Source organism: Pleurodeles waltl, chromosome 4_1 (assembly GCF_031143425.1).
Source record: "Pleurodeles waltl isolate 20211129_DDA chromosome 4_1, aPleWal1.hap1.20221129, whole genome shotgun sequence".
NCBI lineage: Eukaryota > Metazoa > Chordata > Amphibia > Caudata > Salamandridae > Pleurodeles > Pleurodeles waltl.
The window spans coordinates 31,904,448-31,919,877 of NC_090442.1; the positions used below are offsets into that span (position 1 = coordinate 31,904,448).

At 45.8% G+C, this 15,430-nt stretch overlaps 1 protein-coding gene across 1 annotated transcript in view; it reads right to left on the reverse strand.

Annotated features, from left to right (window-relative positions):
* The window catches only part of LOC138287318 (E3 ubiquitin-protein ligase TRIM39-like), a 292,635-nt gene that overhangs the window by 239,658 nt on the left and 37,547 nt on the right, over window positions 1-15,430 (reverse strand). Inside the window, exons 3-4 of the mRNA XM_069227672.1 lie at window positions 9,039-9,170; window positions 1,431-1,595 (exon numbers count right to left, since the gene is read on the reverse strand). Of these exons, the coding sequence (XP_069083773.1) occupies window positions 1,431-1,595; window positions 9,039-9,170 (297 nt within the window). The remainder of the gene's footprint in view (window positions 1-1,430; window positions 1,596-9,038; window positions 9,171-15,430) is intronic.

Here is a 15,430-nt window from a genome sequence, read left to right on the forward strand (position 1 = left end):
CTGCTTCAGTGAGGGCTCTTTGTCTTGCTCCACGTCCCCTCTCTCTTCAGGTCCAATTTGCGACCTCCTGGTCCCTCCTGGGCCCCAGCAGCGTCCAAAAACGCCAAACGCACGATTTGCGTGTAGCAAGGCTTGTTGGCGTCCATCCGGCGGGAAAACACTTCTGCACGACTCTCCAAGGCGTGGGGGATCCATCCTCCAAAGGGGAAGTCTCTAGCCCTTGTCGTTCCTGCAGTATTCACAGTTCTTCAGCCTAGTAAGAGCTTCTTTGCACCAACCGCTGGCATTTCTTGGGCATCTGCCCATCTCCGAGTTGCTTGTGACTTTTGGACTTGGTCCCCTTGTTCCACAGGTACCCTCAGTCAGGAATCCATCGTTGTTGCATTGCTGATTTGTGTTTTCCTTGCATTTTCCCTCTAACACGACTATTTTGTCCTTAGGGGAACTTTAGTGCACTTTGCATTCACTTTTCAGGGTCTTGGGGAGGGTTATTTTGCAAACTCTCACTATTTTCTAATAGTCCCAGCGACCCTCTACAAGGTCACAATTTTAGTATAACTGTGTATTGTGTTTTCTTATGATATTGTGCATATGACACTAAGTGGTACTGTAGTAGCTTCACACGTCTCCTAGTTCAGCCTGAGCTGCTTTGCTAAGCTACCATTATCTATCAGCCTAAGCTGCTAGACACCCTATACACTAATAAGGGATAACTGGGCCTGGTGCAAGGTGTAAGTACCCCTTGGTACTCACTACAAGCCAGTCCAGCCTCCTACACAAACCCAAACACCAAACATGTATGATTTGCTGAATCTAACTGACCAACTGGAGTCAAAGCACCGGGTAAATCCACCCGCTCTCTCCACTGCCTCTCTCAGTCCCTCCCCTGACCCTTCCTCCATCTTTCATGGTCTTCTTGAACTCATAAGTGGCTGTTTTCACAAACGGACACTGGAACCAAGCTGCACCTGGCTGATGAGCCCATCACTAGGGTGAAACCGGTCCTGGGTTGCTTGTGCTCTGGATCAGGGAGGACCTGGCCGGGCTGGACTGTTCCTATTGGAGCAGGGCCAAGACTGATTTGCATATAGCTGGTCCAAACTGAGGTGGCCTGGTGTGCAGGATTATAATGGATTGCAATGCGGCCCGAGTGATTACCAGTGGTTGACATTAATTCAAGCATCCATCCATCACTGTTGTGCGTATTCACAAAAGGCGTAGGTGCTTTTCAACCTTATTTTCAGAATTCTTATTTTAGACTGTCCAAGAGGAAAGATGTTTAAAAAAATATATGAAAGGCACTAACCTTCAAAAAAGCACATTCAAATCAAATATTGTTCTGTTTAAGTTATGTATATTTCCGAAACAATATTTGTTTTATTTATAAATCATATGTGGGTGTGGAAAGCTAAAAAGTAAAATATTCCCACCTGTGTGCAGACACAGAGTCTCTCTCAGATGAGGCTGTAAATCTCTCCATGAAGAGGAATCTTCTGTTCCAGGCTCATTTCTCACCCAGGGGCAGCTCTGTCCAGGGAGACTTCCTTGTCTGTCATGAAGGCTGCACTGGGAAACTGGTACAGAGGAGGGAGAGGCTGGTACAGAGAGATGGGGGGAGGAGGGAGAGACAGGTACAGAGAGATGGAGGGAGGAGGGTGAGACAGGTACAGAGAGATAGAGGGAGGAGGGAGAGACAGGAACAGAGAGATGGAGGGAGAGACAGGTACAGAGAGATGGAGGGAGGAGGGAGAGACAGGAACAGAGAGATGGAGGGAGAGACAGGTACAGAGAGATGGAGGGAGGAGGGAGAGACAGGTACAGAGAGATAGAGGGAGGAGGGAGAGACAGGTACAGAGAGATGGAGGGAGGAGGGAGCAGGGAGAGACAGGTACAGAGAGACAGAGGGAGAGACAGGTACAGAGAGATGGAGGGAGGAGGGAGAGACAGGTACAACGAGATAGAGGGAGGGAGAGACAGGTACAGAGAGATGGTGGGAGGAGGGAGAGACAGGTACAGAGAGATGGAGGGAGGGAGAGACAGGTACAGAGAGATGGAGGGAGGAGGGAGAGACAGGTACAGAGAGAGGGAGGGAGGAGGGAGAGACAGGTACAGAGAGATGGAGGGAGGAGGGAGAGACAGGTACAGAGCGATAGAGGGAGAGACAGGTACAGAGAGATGGGGGAGGGAGAGACAGGTACAGAGAGATAGAGGGAGACAGAGACAGGTACAGAGAGATGGAGGGAGAGACAGGTACAGAGAGATGGAGGGAGAGACAGGTACAGAGAGATAGAAGGAGGAGGGAGAGACAGGTACAGAGAGATGGAGGGCGAGACAGATACAGAGAGATGGAGGGAGGTAGAGACAGGTACAGAGAGACGGAGGGAGGAGGGAGAGACAGGAACAGAGAGATAGAGGGAGGGTGAGACAGGTACAGAGAGATACAGGGAGGGAGAGACAGGTACAGAGAGATGGAGGGAGGAGGGAGAGACAGGTACAGAGAGATGGAGGGAGCAGGGAGAGACAGGTATAGAGAGATGGAGGAGGGAGAGACAGGTAAAGAGAGATGGAGGGAGGAGGGAGAGACAGGTACAGAGAGATGGAGGGAGGAGGGAGAGACAGGTACAGAGAGATGGAGGGAGCAAGGAGAGACAGGTACAGAGAGATGGAGGGAGGAGGGAGAGACAGGAACAGAGAGATGGAGGGAGGGAGAGACAGGTACAGAGAGATAGAGGGAGGGAGAGACAGGTACAGAGAGATGGGGAGGGAGAGACAGGTACAGAGAGATGGAGAGAGGAGACAGAGACAGGTACAGAGAGATGGAGGGAGGGAGAGACAGGTACAGAGAGATAGAGGGAGACAGAGACAGGTACAGAGAGATGGAGGAAGGAGGGAGAGACAAGTAGAGAGAGAGAGAGATGAGGGAGAGACATGTACAGAGAGAGAGAGGGAGGAGGGAGAGACATGTACAGAGAGATGGAGGGAGGGAGAGACATGTACAGAGAGAGAGAGGGAGAGACAGGTACAAAGAGATGGAGGGAGGAGGGAGAGACAGGTACAAAGAGATATAGGGAGCGACAGGTACAGAGAGATAGAAGGAGGCGGAAGTGACAGGTACAGAGAGATAGAGAGAGGTAGAGACAGGTACAAGGAGATGGAGGGAGGAGGGAGAGACAGGTACAGAGAGATAGAGAGAGGAGAGAGACAGGTACAGAGAGATAGAGGGAGGAGGGATGGACAGGTACGGAGAGATAGAGAGAGGTAGAGACAGGTACAAGGAGATGGAGGGAGGAGGGAGAGACAGGTACAGAGAGATAGAGGGAGGAGGGAGAAAAAGGTACAGAGAGGGAGGGAGGAGGGAGGGACAGGTACAGAGAGATAGAGAGAGGTAGTGACAGGTACAAAGAGATGGAGGGAGGAGGGAGAGACAGGTACAGAGAGATAGAGAGATGAGAGAGACAGGTACAGAGAGATAGAGAGAGGGAGGAGGGAGAGACGGGTACAGAGAGATAGAGGAAGGGAGGAGAGGGAGACGGGTACAGAGAGATGGAGGGAGGAGGGGAGGGACAGGTACAGAGAGATATAGAGAGGGAAGAGTGAGAGATAGGTACAGAGAGATATAGAGAGGGAGGAGTGAGAGATAGGTACAGAGAGATATAGAGAGGGAGGAGTGAGAGACAGGTACAGAGAGATGGAGGGAGGAAGGAGAGACAGGTACAGAGAGATGGAGGGAGGAGGGAGAGGCGGGTATAGCGAGATGGAGGGAGGAAGGAGAGACGGGTACAGAGAGATAGAGGAAGGGAGGAGAGAGAGACGGGTACAGAGAGATGGAGGGAGGAGGGGAGAGACAGGTACAGAGAGATGGAGGGAGGAGGGAGAGACGGGTACAGAGAGTTAGAGGAAAGGAGGAAGAGGAAGCGGAAGACAAAGAGGGAGAGAAACAGTTACAGGGAAAGAGAGAGGAGAAAAAGAGGAGTTCAGATCAATCTGATATATTGTCTGAGAAAATATTAGGCCAAATTTAAGAAGGGCCTAGCGCCACCTAGGGGCACATTAGCACAATTTTTTTCCACCAATGTGGCGTTAGGTTGGCAAAAACACAGCGCCAAATTTACAAAGTGGTGCAATGCACTCATTGCGCCACTTTGTAAACCTTTGCGTCACAGCATTTTTAACGCCTGCTCAGTGCAGGCGTTAAAGTGAGGCGCACCTTTGTTTATAATGGGCCTCTGTGTACTTTACAGGATTAGCACCAACATTTTTGGTGTTAGTCCTGCAAAGTATCACAATAGCGTCAGAAATTGTGACACTATTGATTCTAACGTGAGCCATAGGGCGCCGTATCATTGACACGGAGCACACATGGTGGCGTTAGGGGGGCGCAATGGGGTGCAAGAAAAGAGGCGCTTCATGTAATGAAGAAATCATGTAATGAATGAATGATGTAATAACGAATCATGTAATGAATGAATCATTTAATGAACAAATAACGTAATGAGTAAATCATATAATGAATGAACCATGTAATGAATCATGTAATGAAGCGCCACTTTTCTTAAAGCTGGGCCATTGTGTCATAAATGTCCATCATCGTCCCTTTGGAGTTAATAGAACATCAACCGCCAAAGAGACAGCTGTTTTGTAAATGACATTTAAGACACAATATAAAGTCAGACATTAATTTTGTTGATGATTCTCTGACACTCAACCCTCTTTGTGTTTGTGTTTCTTTGCACAGCTGTAGACAGAAGTGCTGTGCACAGTAACACAAGAGCATCGGCGGTGTGGAGGTATCACAGACCAGGTCACTGGGGACTGTGAGGGGTGTGGGCTCAAACAGTCTAGTACAATATAACATGACGTGTTAGGAACATACTTACATGTGAGAGTGTGAGGTGGAAGGGGTGTGAGGCAGGGGCGTACCCACCAAGCGTGCAGCAGGTGTAGTGGCACTGGGGCCCAGGGCTGTGAGGGGTGTGAGGCAGGGGCATACCTACCAAGCGTGCAGCAGGTGTAGTGGCACTGGGACCCAGGGCTGTAAGGGGTGTGAGGCAGAGGCATACCTACCAAGAGTGCAGCAGGTGTAGTGGCACTGGGGCCCAGGGCTGTAAGGGGTGTGAGGCAGGGGCGTACCCACCAAGCGTGCAGCAGGTGGAGTGACACTGGGGCCCACAGCGTTGTAAGGGGTGTGAGGCAGGGGCGTACCTACCAAGCGTGCAGCAGGTGTAGTGGCACCCGGGCCCAGGGCTGTGAGGGGTGTGAGCTCAAACAGCCTAGTACAATATAACGTGACATGTTAGGAACATACTTACATGTGAGAGTGTGAGGTGGAAGGGGAGTCAGGCCGGAGCGTACCTACTAAGCGTGCAGCAGGTGTAGTGGCACTGGGGCCCAGGGCTGTAAGGGGTGTGAGCTCAAACAGCCTAGTACAATATAACATGACATGTTAGGGACATACTTAAATGTGAGAGTGTGAGATGAAAGGGGTGTCAGGTAGGGGCGTACCTACCAAGAGTGCAGCAGGTGTAGTGGCACTGGGGCCAGGGCTGTGAGGGCCCCAGGGCTGTGAGGGGCCCACTGCACTCCAGTTGTATCTGGTTTTGAGCTCTTGGCATCCCTGCTGCACCACTGGTACAAGACAGATATGTTGAACGAGCTGCACACGGTAAAAGTAAGAAGGGTACATTTACCAATACTACCCACGTCTACCTCACCCCTGTGTCTACAACCACCGCCCTCACTTTCAGCATCTACTCTCCCACAGTGATGCTCACTAACATGGCTGAACCCAAACCTATATGAAGGCCAGGTCGTGCCACAGGGGCACTGTGCATATCTGACATGATGTCATGCACCACAACATGTTGGAACAGAGCAGGAAACCATCTTTACCTGGAGAGAGACACAGAGACATAGCATGTTGACTCAATGTAAGAGAAGCTTTTTACCTGGCCAGTGACAGAGACATAACATGTTGACTGAAAGTAAGAGAAGCTTTTTTCCTGGCCAGAGACACAGAGACATAACATGTCGACTCAAAGTAAGAGAAGCTTTTTACTTGGCCAGAGTCACAGAGACATAACATGTCGACTCAAAGTAAGGGAAGCTTTTTTCCTGGCCAGAGACACAGAGACATAACATGTCGACTCAAAGTAAGAGAAGCTTTTTACCTGGCCAGAGTCACAGAGACATAACATGTTGACCCAAAGTAAGGGCGTAGGAGGCTGGCCCTCTATGTAGTGTGCAAAGCTAGGCACACTGTGCAGGGGGTCCGGCAACCACACGCTGGTTTACAAATGTAAAAACTAGATCACCTGATGCTCTAATTTTTATGGTAGCTTGGTCGAGCAGTTAGGCTAATCTTGGAGAACTGCAAAGCATTTTTTCACAGTATCAATCATGCAACTCAAGCATTCAAAGGAATAACTTGAGACCAATTTATAAAAATACTTCAGAGTTTTATATAATTTTTAAGACCAAGATTTTCAAAATTGGTTAAGTACTTTTTGATATATGGATTTTTGAAGATTACAAATTTTTTTTTGTTTAGTGCGTAATTACGCACCATGGGAATCAATGGAAAGTCACCTTTAAAAATACATATAAAATCACAGTTGCTTTACCAAGTTCTTCTTTTGCAGGTTAGTCGAGGTTGTTGGTGGGCACACTGTGCCAGCTGGAGAAGTTCGGCCGCTCCTGGTTTTGCCGGGAGCAGCGGTTAAAAGTATCTGGAGCTGATGCAGGGCCACTGGGAGCCACTGCATGTGGAAAAGGTCTGTGCAGGTAAGTTTAGGTGGGGTGACCTTGGAATCCAAGATGGCAAAATCCAGGGACACTCTGGGGTGGTGATGGACAGGGGAGTGATCACTCCCCTTTCTTTTGCCCAGTTTCGCGCCAGAGCAGGGACTGGGGGTCCCTAAACTGGTGTAGACTTGATTATGCAAGAAGGGCACCATCAGTGCCCTTCAAAGAATTTCCAGAGGCTCTGGGAGGATACTCCTCCCATGCCTGTAACACCTATTTCCAATGGGAGAGGGTGTAACACCCTGCTCCTAAAGGAAACGCATTGTTCTGCCTTCCTGGGATTGAGCTGCTCAAGCCCCAGGAGGGCAGAAGCCTGTCTGTGAGATGGCAGAAGCTGGGGCAACCACAGGAGGCTGGTATGGCAGTACTGTGGAGCACCCTCAGTGCATGGAATTGTGCAACCAATACTGGAATCAGTATTGGGGTACAATTCCCAGTTGTTAAACACCATACTTGGCCATATTCTGAGTTACCATTGTGAAGCTGTACATAGGTATTGACCTATGTCCAGTGCACACTTAAAATGGCGTCCCCGACCTCACAAAGTCTGGGAAAATGAGCCTGGACGACGTGGTGGCACCTCTGCTAGTGCAGGGGGTGCACTCACACACAGGTACTTTGCACCCAGCCTTCAGCGTCTGAAGGCCTGACATATATGTGACTTATGTGACTTATAAGTGACCTGGTGCATTGAAAATGGCTGTGAAATAGTGCATGCACTATTTCACACAGGCTGCAATGGAAAGTCCTGTAGGAGCCTTTGCATGGGCTCCCTATGGGTGGCAAAAGTAATGCTGCAGCCCAAAGGGATCCCCTGGAACCCCAATGTCCTGGGTACCTGAGTACCATGTACTAGGGACATATAAGAGGGTCTAGCAGGATCCCAGTGACACAGTCAAGACACACTGACAAACAGGCCAAAAATGGGGGTATCCATGCTGAGGCTACTTTCCCATATTCTGGTTCTTGCTAAATCTTTTATCACGTGTTCTTGTGTGTTCTAGGAAACTTACTGTGATTTACTCCTGCTTTCCTGGGCTCTGGGGTGGGTTCTATTACTTACCTTTGGTGTTTTCTTACACTCCCAGCAGCGCTCCTCTACACACTACACTTGCCTGGGTGGGAAAACGACTTTTGCATTCTACTATTTTAGTATATGGTTTGTGTTCCCCCTAGGCCCATTTCTATATATTGTGTTTTTCACTATGTGTACTGTTTTCTAACAGTTTTTACAGCTAATTCTGCATTCTAGTGTATATAATTTGTGTACATTCCTTACCTCCTAAGGGAGTATAGCCTCTAAGGTATTTTTGGCATTTGTTTCACCAAAATAAAGTACCTTTATTTTTGTAACACTGAGGCCCATATTTATACTTTTTTAGTGCTGCATTTGCGCTGCTTTTTTACTCAAAAATGGTGCAAACTTACAAATTACAATTGTATAGTACTTTTGTGTCAAAATGCGGCGCTAAAAAAGTATAAATATGGGCCTGAGTATTTTCTTTCATGTGTGTAAATACGGTGTGTCTACAGTGGTATTGCATGAGCTTTGCATGACTCCTAGTTAGGCCTTGGCTGCTCGCCTATTCTACCCCTAGAGAGCCTGGCTTCTAGACACTGACTACATTTCGCTAACAAGGGATAACTCGACCTGGTATAAGGAGTAAGTACCTTTGGTACCCACTACGAACCAGGCCAGCTCCTACACTTACCCATAGTAAATGCAGTTGATGGAGGACAGGGCACACAGGCAGTGTGCCATGTCGAGTTTGTGTTTTAGGTTTGCACCAGGACTTTCAGCCTGTGATGGCAGTGCTGGTTACATCTGGATGCATGGCCCTAGAGGGTGGCACAATCAGTGCTGCTGCCCTCAGGGGCCTACCCATAGTACCTCATGCCCTGGGTACCTAAGTACTCTCCTACTAGGGACTTATAGTGGTATCTAGGGGTGTATCCATTTGTACCAATGCATCACAACAGTTTTAGGGAAAGAGCTCTGGCCCAGGGAACCTGGTTAGCAGGGGCTCTGGGCACAATACTTTCTAGGCTACATTATACATCAGGCACAAAGTAGGGGATAACATTGTCAAAAATAGGCCTTTTCTCACAAAGAGAAGCTTTTTACCTGGGTAGAGACACAGAGACATAACATGTTGACCCAAAGTAGGAGAAGCTTTTTACCTGGGTGGAGACACAGAGAGATAACATGTTGACTCAAAGTAAGAGAAGTGTTTTACCTGTACGGAGGCACAGAGAGGTTTTCAGAAGAGAGAGCGGAGGATTCTGGGAAGACCCTTGGCCATCTCCAGCCTGGCCTTGGAGACCAGCACAGCTCTGTACCCTTGGGCGGTAGAACACTTCTCTCTCCACTGCAGGGTGGTAGAACCCGAAGAGAGGAGAGGTGAAGATGAGAGAGAGAAAACAAATACAAGAGATTAAGTGAGGAAAGAAGGTGTGATTTTTTTCCACTCCAAACTGCAGGGCCCTAATTAACTTTCACTGACATGTGATGGAACGAACAACCTTCTGATTCCTTCCCTGCTGCCTCACCAAGTACCCATGCACCAGTCTCCACCAGGTGTGTAACTCGTGCCTCTCCTCTGAACATGAAGAAGCTATCTTTGAAGTCTTCAGCACTTTGCACCCTCTAGTAGCGCAGTAACAGGGTGTTAGACATGTTTAACTTCAATGCGCTATTATTCTTGTTCATCACAAGAAACAAAATTGTGTGCTTGTGAATGAGCCTGATTCACAAAGGTAAACTTACACTTTTGTCTACGTTTACAATTGTTTGTTATTCCACGCCCATGGCACGTCAGTAACTCACATTGGTTTGTGGCTTGCCTTTTAAAATCCTGTTGCTTTCATTTGTGAAAGGCATGCATACGTCATGCCTTTTCTGGTGTTTAGCCCACCTACACAGCACCAGTAAACTACTAAAAACATCTGAGGCTAGATGTTTTCAGCCTGGGGTTCGGACTACTTTATCTGTTTATTTTTCACACAGCGTGATCGCGCTGCATTTTACATAGTGCGATCGCGCTGCGTTTTTTTTTCTCTAATTGGCTCGCTTATGTCAACTGTTTTACTTTATATTTTTATTTTGTGTGGCAAAAAAAGTCCAGTTAGTAATTTTCAATGCAAATAGCTCTAACTCGCGCAAACTTGATAACTATTGCATTGCAAATGCTTGTAAATATATTGTTTCCCACATCACCGACTGTATCCCAGTATCCTCTGCCTTTGAAAAACAATGTATTTTGTTTCTACCCAAAACACACTCACCCAATAGGGGCTTTATTGTAAAATCGGATTTCTATTTACCTTTAGTTACTGTTCAGCATGCACGGGTGATTTCACCTATTCTCTGTTGGTTTTAGCACAAGGTTTTGGCTGGTATGTAAACATAAATGACGCTCTTATGCTGCTGTCCCAAGTATGATTGTCTCCCGAAAACAAACCTACCGTCCAACAGTTTAACATTACCATCTAACGTCTATTAACTATCTTTGCAGAGATGGTAACTTACAGCCTTTAACACTTGCTGAAGCGTCAGTTCTCTCATAAGTGTTTTCAACAGTCTCGTCCTTTTGTGCTCGACTGTAACAAAATTCGGTCAAGTGCCTTTGAAGTAAATAAAACTTACGTAGTCTGCCCTGCCTTATCGGCTCATCTGAAGCTCTAAAAAAAAACACAAAAAACATTTGTTTATCTTTAACAATTATCCAAGCTATTCTATTTACTAGTAACATAATATCTTTGCAGCGCATGCCAAACTTTTCCCAAAATGAATACATATGGCTATGTTTTATGGAGTTGTGTTTAAATAATCTTTTTTTATTTGTTTGATTGGTATATACGGCATGCACATTTCACCTTTAGTATAATTTAAAGGATCTTATGAAATAACCCATGAGACATCAATGCAGTTGCATTTCGTCTGATTTTTAGGTCGAGCGTTAGAGTTCGGCCTGCTGTATACTTTTAAGTATACTATGCAGTGAGTTCCAGCGTTTTCATTTATTAGTTGCAGTGTCCTTCAAAAATCCTTGCTTGCAAGTGGTCAGTTCTTCCTCTTTGTCCTGGCTTTTTTCACTTTGGGAGCAGCACAAAGTACTGTGTAATTACGCTATGTCCTGTTTATTTCTTCTGAGTGGGACTTTTTCTTTCAGAATTGGCCTGTTTGTCTTAAACTGTGGGTGTATAATCAGCCCCTCCTCCCCACCAGCTCCCTCTGTAAACATAAACCAACAGCAGTGGGGTCTTTTCCAGGGCCAGCTCACTCTCGCTCTCTTCCTCTTGTTATTTTCAGTCTGTGTGGCAAGAAAAGTCCAGTCAGTAATTTACAACGCTAAGAGCTCTAACTCGAGCAAACACAAGACTATTGCATTCCAAATGCTTGTTTATTTTGCTTTGGAAATTTCCCCAGTCTTGTTATCGACAGGCCTTGCCACTGGTTGAGGGCGGTTTGGTCTAGCAGACCTAATTGAAATGCAAACAAGGGCCTTCTTGGGTGGGGACATGAGCTGCTCAACACATTCTCGTCAGCGGTTAACACAATCAGTGAGCACTGTTTAAGCCATTGTCAGAGTCGTTTTCAGTATAACTTGCCACCACATGACCCTTTTTCAAAGGGCAGCGGCACGCAGACTGATTTTTCCATGGGCATTACTTAAAGCAGGAAAGGGAACTCCAAAGGTGAATTTGTTTATTTTTTTCTATGTATTTTATTGTGAAAGAAGCAACTTTTTAAAAGAAGATAACTGCTTGAAAGACGAGCATTACGTACAAGGGGCGGATCTAATTATACTTTCGATGCGGTGTGAAGCGACTTGCGCCTATATGGCGTGTTTGTTTCCATCTTTTTTATTTGCTTTCAAATTGGAAGCATATTAAAGCAAAAGTTTTTTTTTTTTAAACCCTCGACATCAGGATTACTCCTCATTAAAAGCCACCTCAAACGGTCAGCTGTATGCTTCTCAGTGAAGGGTTTTAAATGCTATGCAAGTATAACGCTTGATAGGCGTGAGTGATGGATTTGTTAAAGCTAAACACAGTTTGTCTTTTAGTTACCAAACCAGCCTCCTTTAGGCAACTCAACTTCAAACCGTTGTACTAGAGTTTAACTAATTTTAACGATATTTGCTGCCCTGTCGAAATAACCCATGCCAGACATAACTTTATTTTGCCTGAAACCTTCCTCTTTGCAGCCTTGTGTGTCTCCAATCCTCTTTCTCGAACCCGATCTATCATGTTTCTCTGTCTCATTCCCCTTCCATGCCTCTCGAAGTGTTTGTGGGAAGTGATCTCATTAAACTTTTTTTTTTTTGGGGGGTGTTGGGAGTGAAGAAAAATCAACAGTGGATGAACCAGATAGCGCTCATGGGCAGGCGAGAATGATTTGTAGGCAGGTGACGTTCTACAAAGGCTGATAGGTGCATCGAGAGTTATGCTCTTTTAAGGCTCAGGCACCCCCTCCTCCCTCCCCCACACAGTGATGGGACTGGTGCAGAGGCAGTTGGTACGGTTAGTTTGCAAAAAATAAAAACACAGCTTTTTTTTTCTTTTCTTAAAGGTTCTTCTGAATTGGGACATGATTTTTGTCTGCTGAAACGGCTGCGTTAAGGTTATGCCAATGTTTGACAGCAAAGAAAGAAAATGCTCACCCATCCACAACCCGAACATCATAGACAAAACCAGATGGCAACACTACTTTAAACACAAACTACGTATAGTGGGTGTACCATTTAAAATGCTTTTGGAAGAACACAGGGCCAGCACAGTGATAGACACTCAAGGTAACAAATAGCCAGTGCACATGCCTGAAATAGAGAATGGGAATACAAGGCATTCCCATTGCCTAAGTCAGAGGAGAGAATGGCCTGAACGACATTTCTCAAAAAAAGCTTGGGCGGAACAGAGATAATTTTCCTAAGAGTTTTGAGTTGGGGGGGGGGACAAGAGGCTGCTAATTTGTTGACCTGGGGTGCAAGTGAAAGAGTGGATTCAAAGGTGACCTTCGGATTGCAAACCCTACTAACCGGGTATGGGAAGGGCAGAGAAGCAGGCCACCATTCCGCAGACCTAGTGGGTGGGCAACTCTCCACAAACAGAAATTCTATTTTGCCATATTTCGGTGTCAGAGAGTTGGACTTCGTCCAATGCCAATAGAATGACATACACTCTTGGAAGTGAGCCATATCCAAAGCCTCTTTTTCTACCAATCGAATGTTAATTTGAATTTAAATGCTATAGGAAAATAAGAAGTCAGAAGATTAACTAAGAGTGGCTAAAGGTGCAGTGTGGATGTTTTAAAATGTAGAACCCAAGGAAGAACCTTGTGGCAGAAATCAAAAGATGGCGCAGAACAGTGGCGAAGAGATTTTCCATGGAGCAGTCAGGTTGGAAATTAAAAAAAAAAGTTAGGCTCTAGAATCTGACCCAGGTTTGACAGAGGCAGTCAAGGAGTTGGTATGAAAGTGCAGCCACACCACCATCCTAAAGGATTAAATTGAGGCCATCAAGTATTGTACTGCATTGGTCTTTGGATCATCTTCTTACCACAGCACTTTCTGGTGTGTGTTATTTTTGTATTATTCACATAGGGCTTAATACCCCTTGTGAAGACATGATCTGCTCCGCGTTGCATTGGGTTGCAGTGCACCTTTTAGAATTAGCCAACATGGGTGGTTTGACAACGTGGTTTAGATGCAACGCGTCAAACACTGCTGCACATAAACGTAGAGTGTAGCACAAAGTATGGGGGCGTTCACAGTCACGCATGCAGGACCCTCTCATTTGGTAGACAGCATCAAACGTTAATGGGCATTGCTATGGATCAGTTTATGGAGTCCACCAACACAACTGGAAAGACCCAAGCTGTTGGTACCACTGCTAAACCACCAAGGGAGTACTGTATGATGCCCACCCAGGGGCAATATGGAAACCAACTTTAGAGCAGGAACTGTTAAGCCTATATGGAGTATTACAAGAAGTCAAACCAGGCAAATCCATGTCCCAGTTCTTTAGAAGGACTGTTAACACACCAAGAGTGCACTATATGGAGTTCACCCTCGGACGATCGAGGAACCAACTGTACTGCAGGCACCATTGTTATAGTGTAGGTGACCCAGATCTGGTACTGATACTAGTAGCATCTACAAATAGCCCTAATAAGGAGGTTACTTTTACAGATGGCTTGGGTAAAGTATTTTTCTGTGGTCCGCACTAGCTCCCAAACAGGCTAACTCTTAGCCAGATATTACCTACGTAGCCAGAAGAGCTTCAAAGGATAAACAGAATACCCTCTCAAGTGACAGGAAGTTTGCTCAGAGTTTTGTAATGCTGTGAATTCGCTTATTGATATATATTGTGAATGATCTTTGCAAGAGACCAAAGGCAAATAGGCAAATATCATAGGAAAGCAGTTTTAAGGTTGTCGGATGAAATCCTCACCAAGTACAAATCGAGACTAAGTGTAAAAACACGTTATTTCTTTGGGGCCCCATACTGAGCCCTTCATTCAGGAGACAGTTCACTGAGGTGGACTAGTTCTCAAGCAGAGCTACCAGCGCTTTGCAAAGTTGAAGGTAAAGTTAGACCACTTGCCCAATTGCCAGAGAGCGAAAATCCTAATGTACCAACCGAACTGGTTCGCCTTCAGCTTCACCTTTGAGGACAAGGAACCCAATGGTTCTTTACCATTGCATCAACGTGGTCCAAGCAACAACTGCGGCTGAAAGTGATATCCCAAGTTTTCCCAGTCTAGCCTCGCCACAAAACCCTTGGTCCTTTTAGTGTTTAGCTTAACTTCTCTTTACAAGTGTGACCATCAACTATCTCCTTTCCTGACTCAAACCGCAGAGAACATTAGCAGGATGGAAAGAAACTTTTACACACGAAAATGGTATAACCGATTTCTGTCAGATTGGTCATGGTTTATGCTTGATGTTTCTTTGCAGTGGACAGGGAAACAACAATGTATCATTCTGGATTTCTTCCACTTAAATTATTCCTTTCCTCTCAAGCAGTTAAAGATAGTCACTCTAGCTCAGATTTTTACTGTGTATTTCTGTTTTTTTGTATATTTGTATTTTCTTTAATCAGCTAACCCATGTGATTTAGGATGGGGAACACTGATAAATACTAACTATCACTGTTGCTTCTTAAATAAACATCTGCTCAATATTTAACTAGGTGATGGCAACAATTGTAGCTCATATGGGAGGTCTGAGACTCCAGATTTAAAAATTCACCTCAATGGCTGGTTCAATCGAACTCCTTTCCTTTAGTATTCTCGTAAACACCGCTTACATTATCCATATAACCTCTCTCTGCCCGGTCTGCTGAACAAGAGGATGAAACTGTTAAGTGCACTTTTTAACCAGCGCGGAATTAGCTCGTGCAGTCAATCTGTGATCACATGCTTAAGGCAATGAACACCGCTTTGAACTGTAATTTTACCAAATTTTTAAAGCTTGCTGCAAAAAACTGGAAGGCTATGTGATCATGCTGCTTTGAACCTTCTAATGTTTTTTGCTAAATCCTAATTTTAAATGTGGATTACTATTATCACAATGTCTTGACTTTTTAGCATTGTTTTGGTACCTTTTTAGGGTCGAGCCTGCGT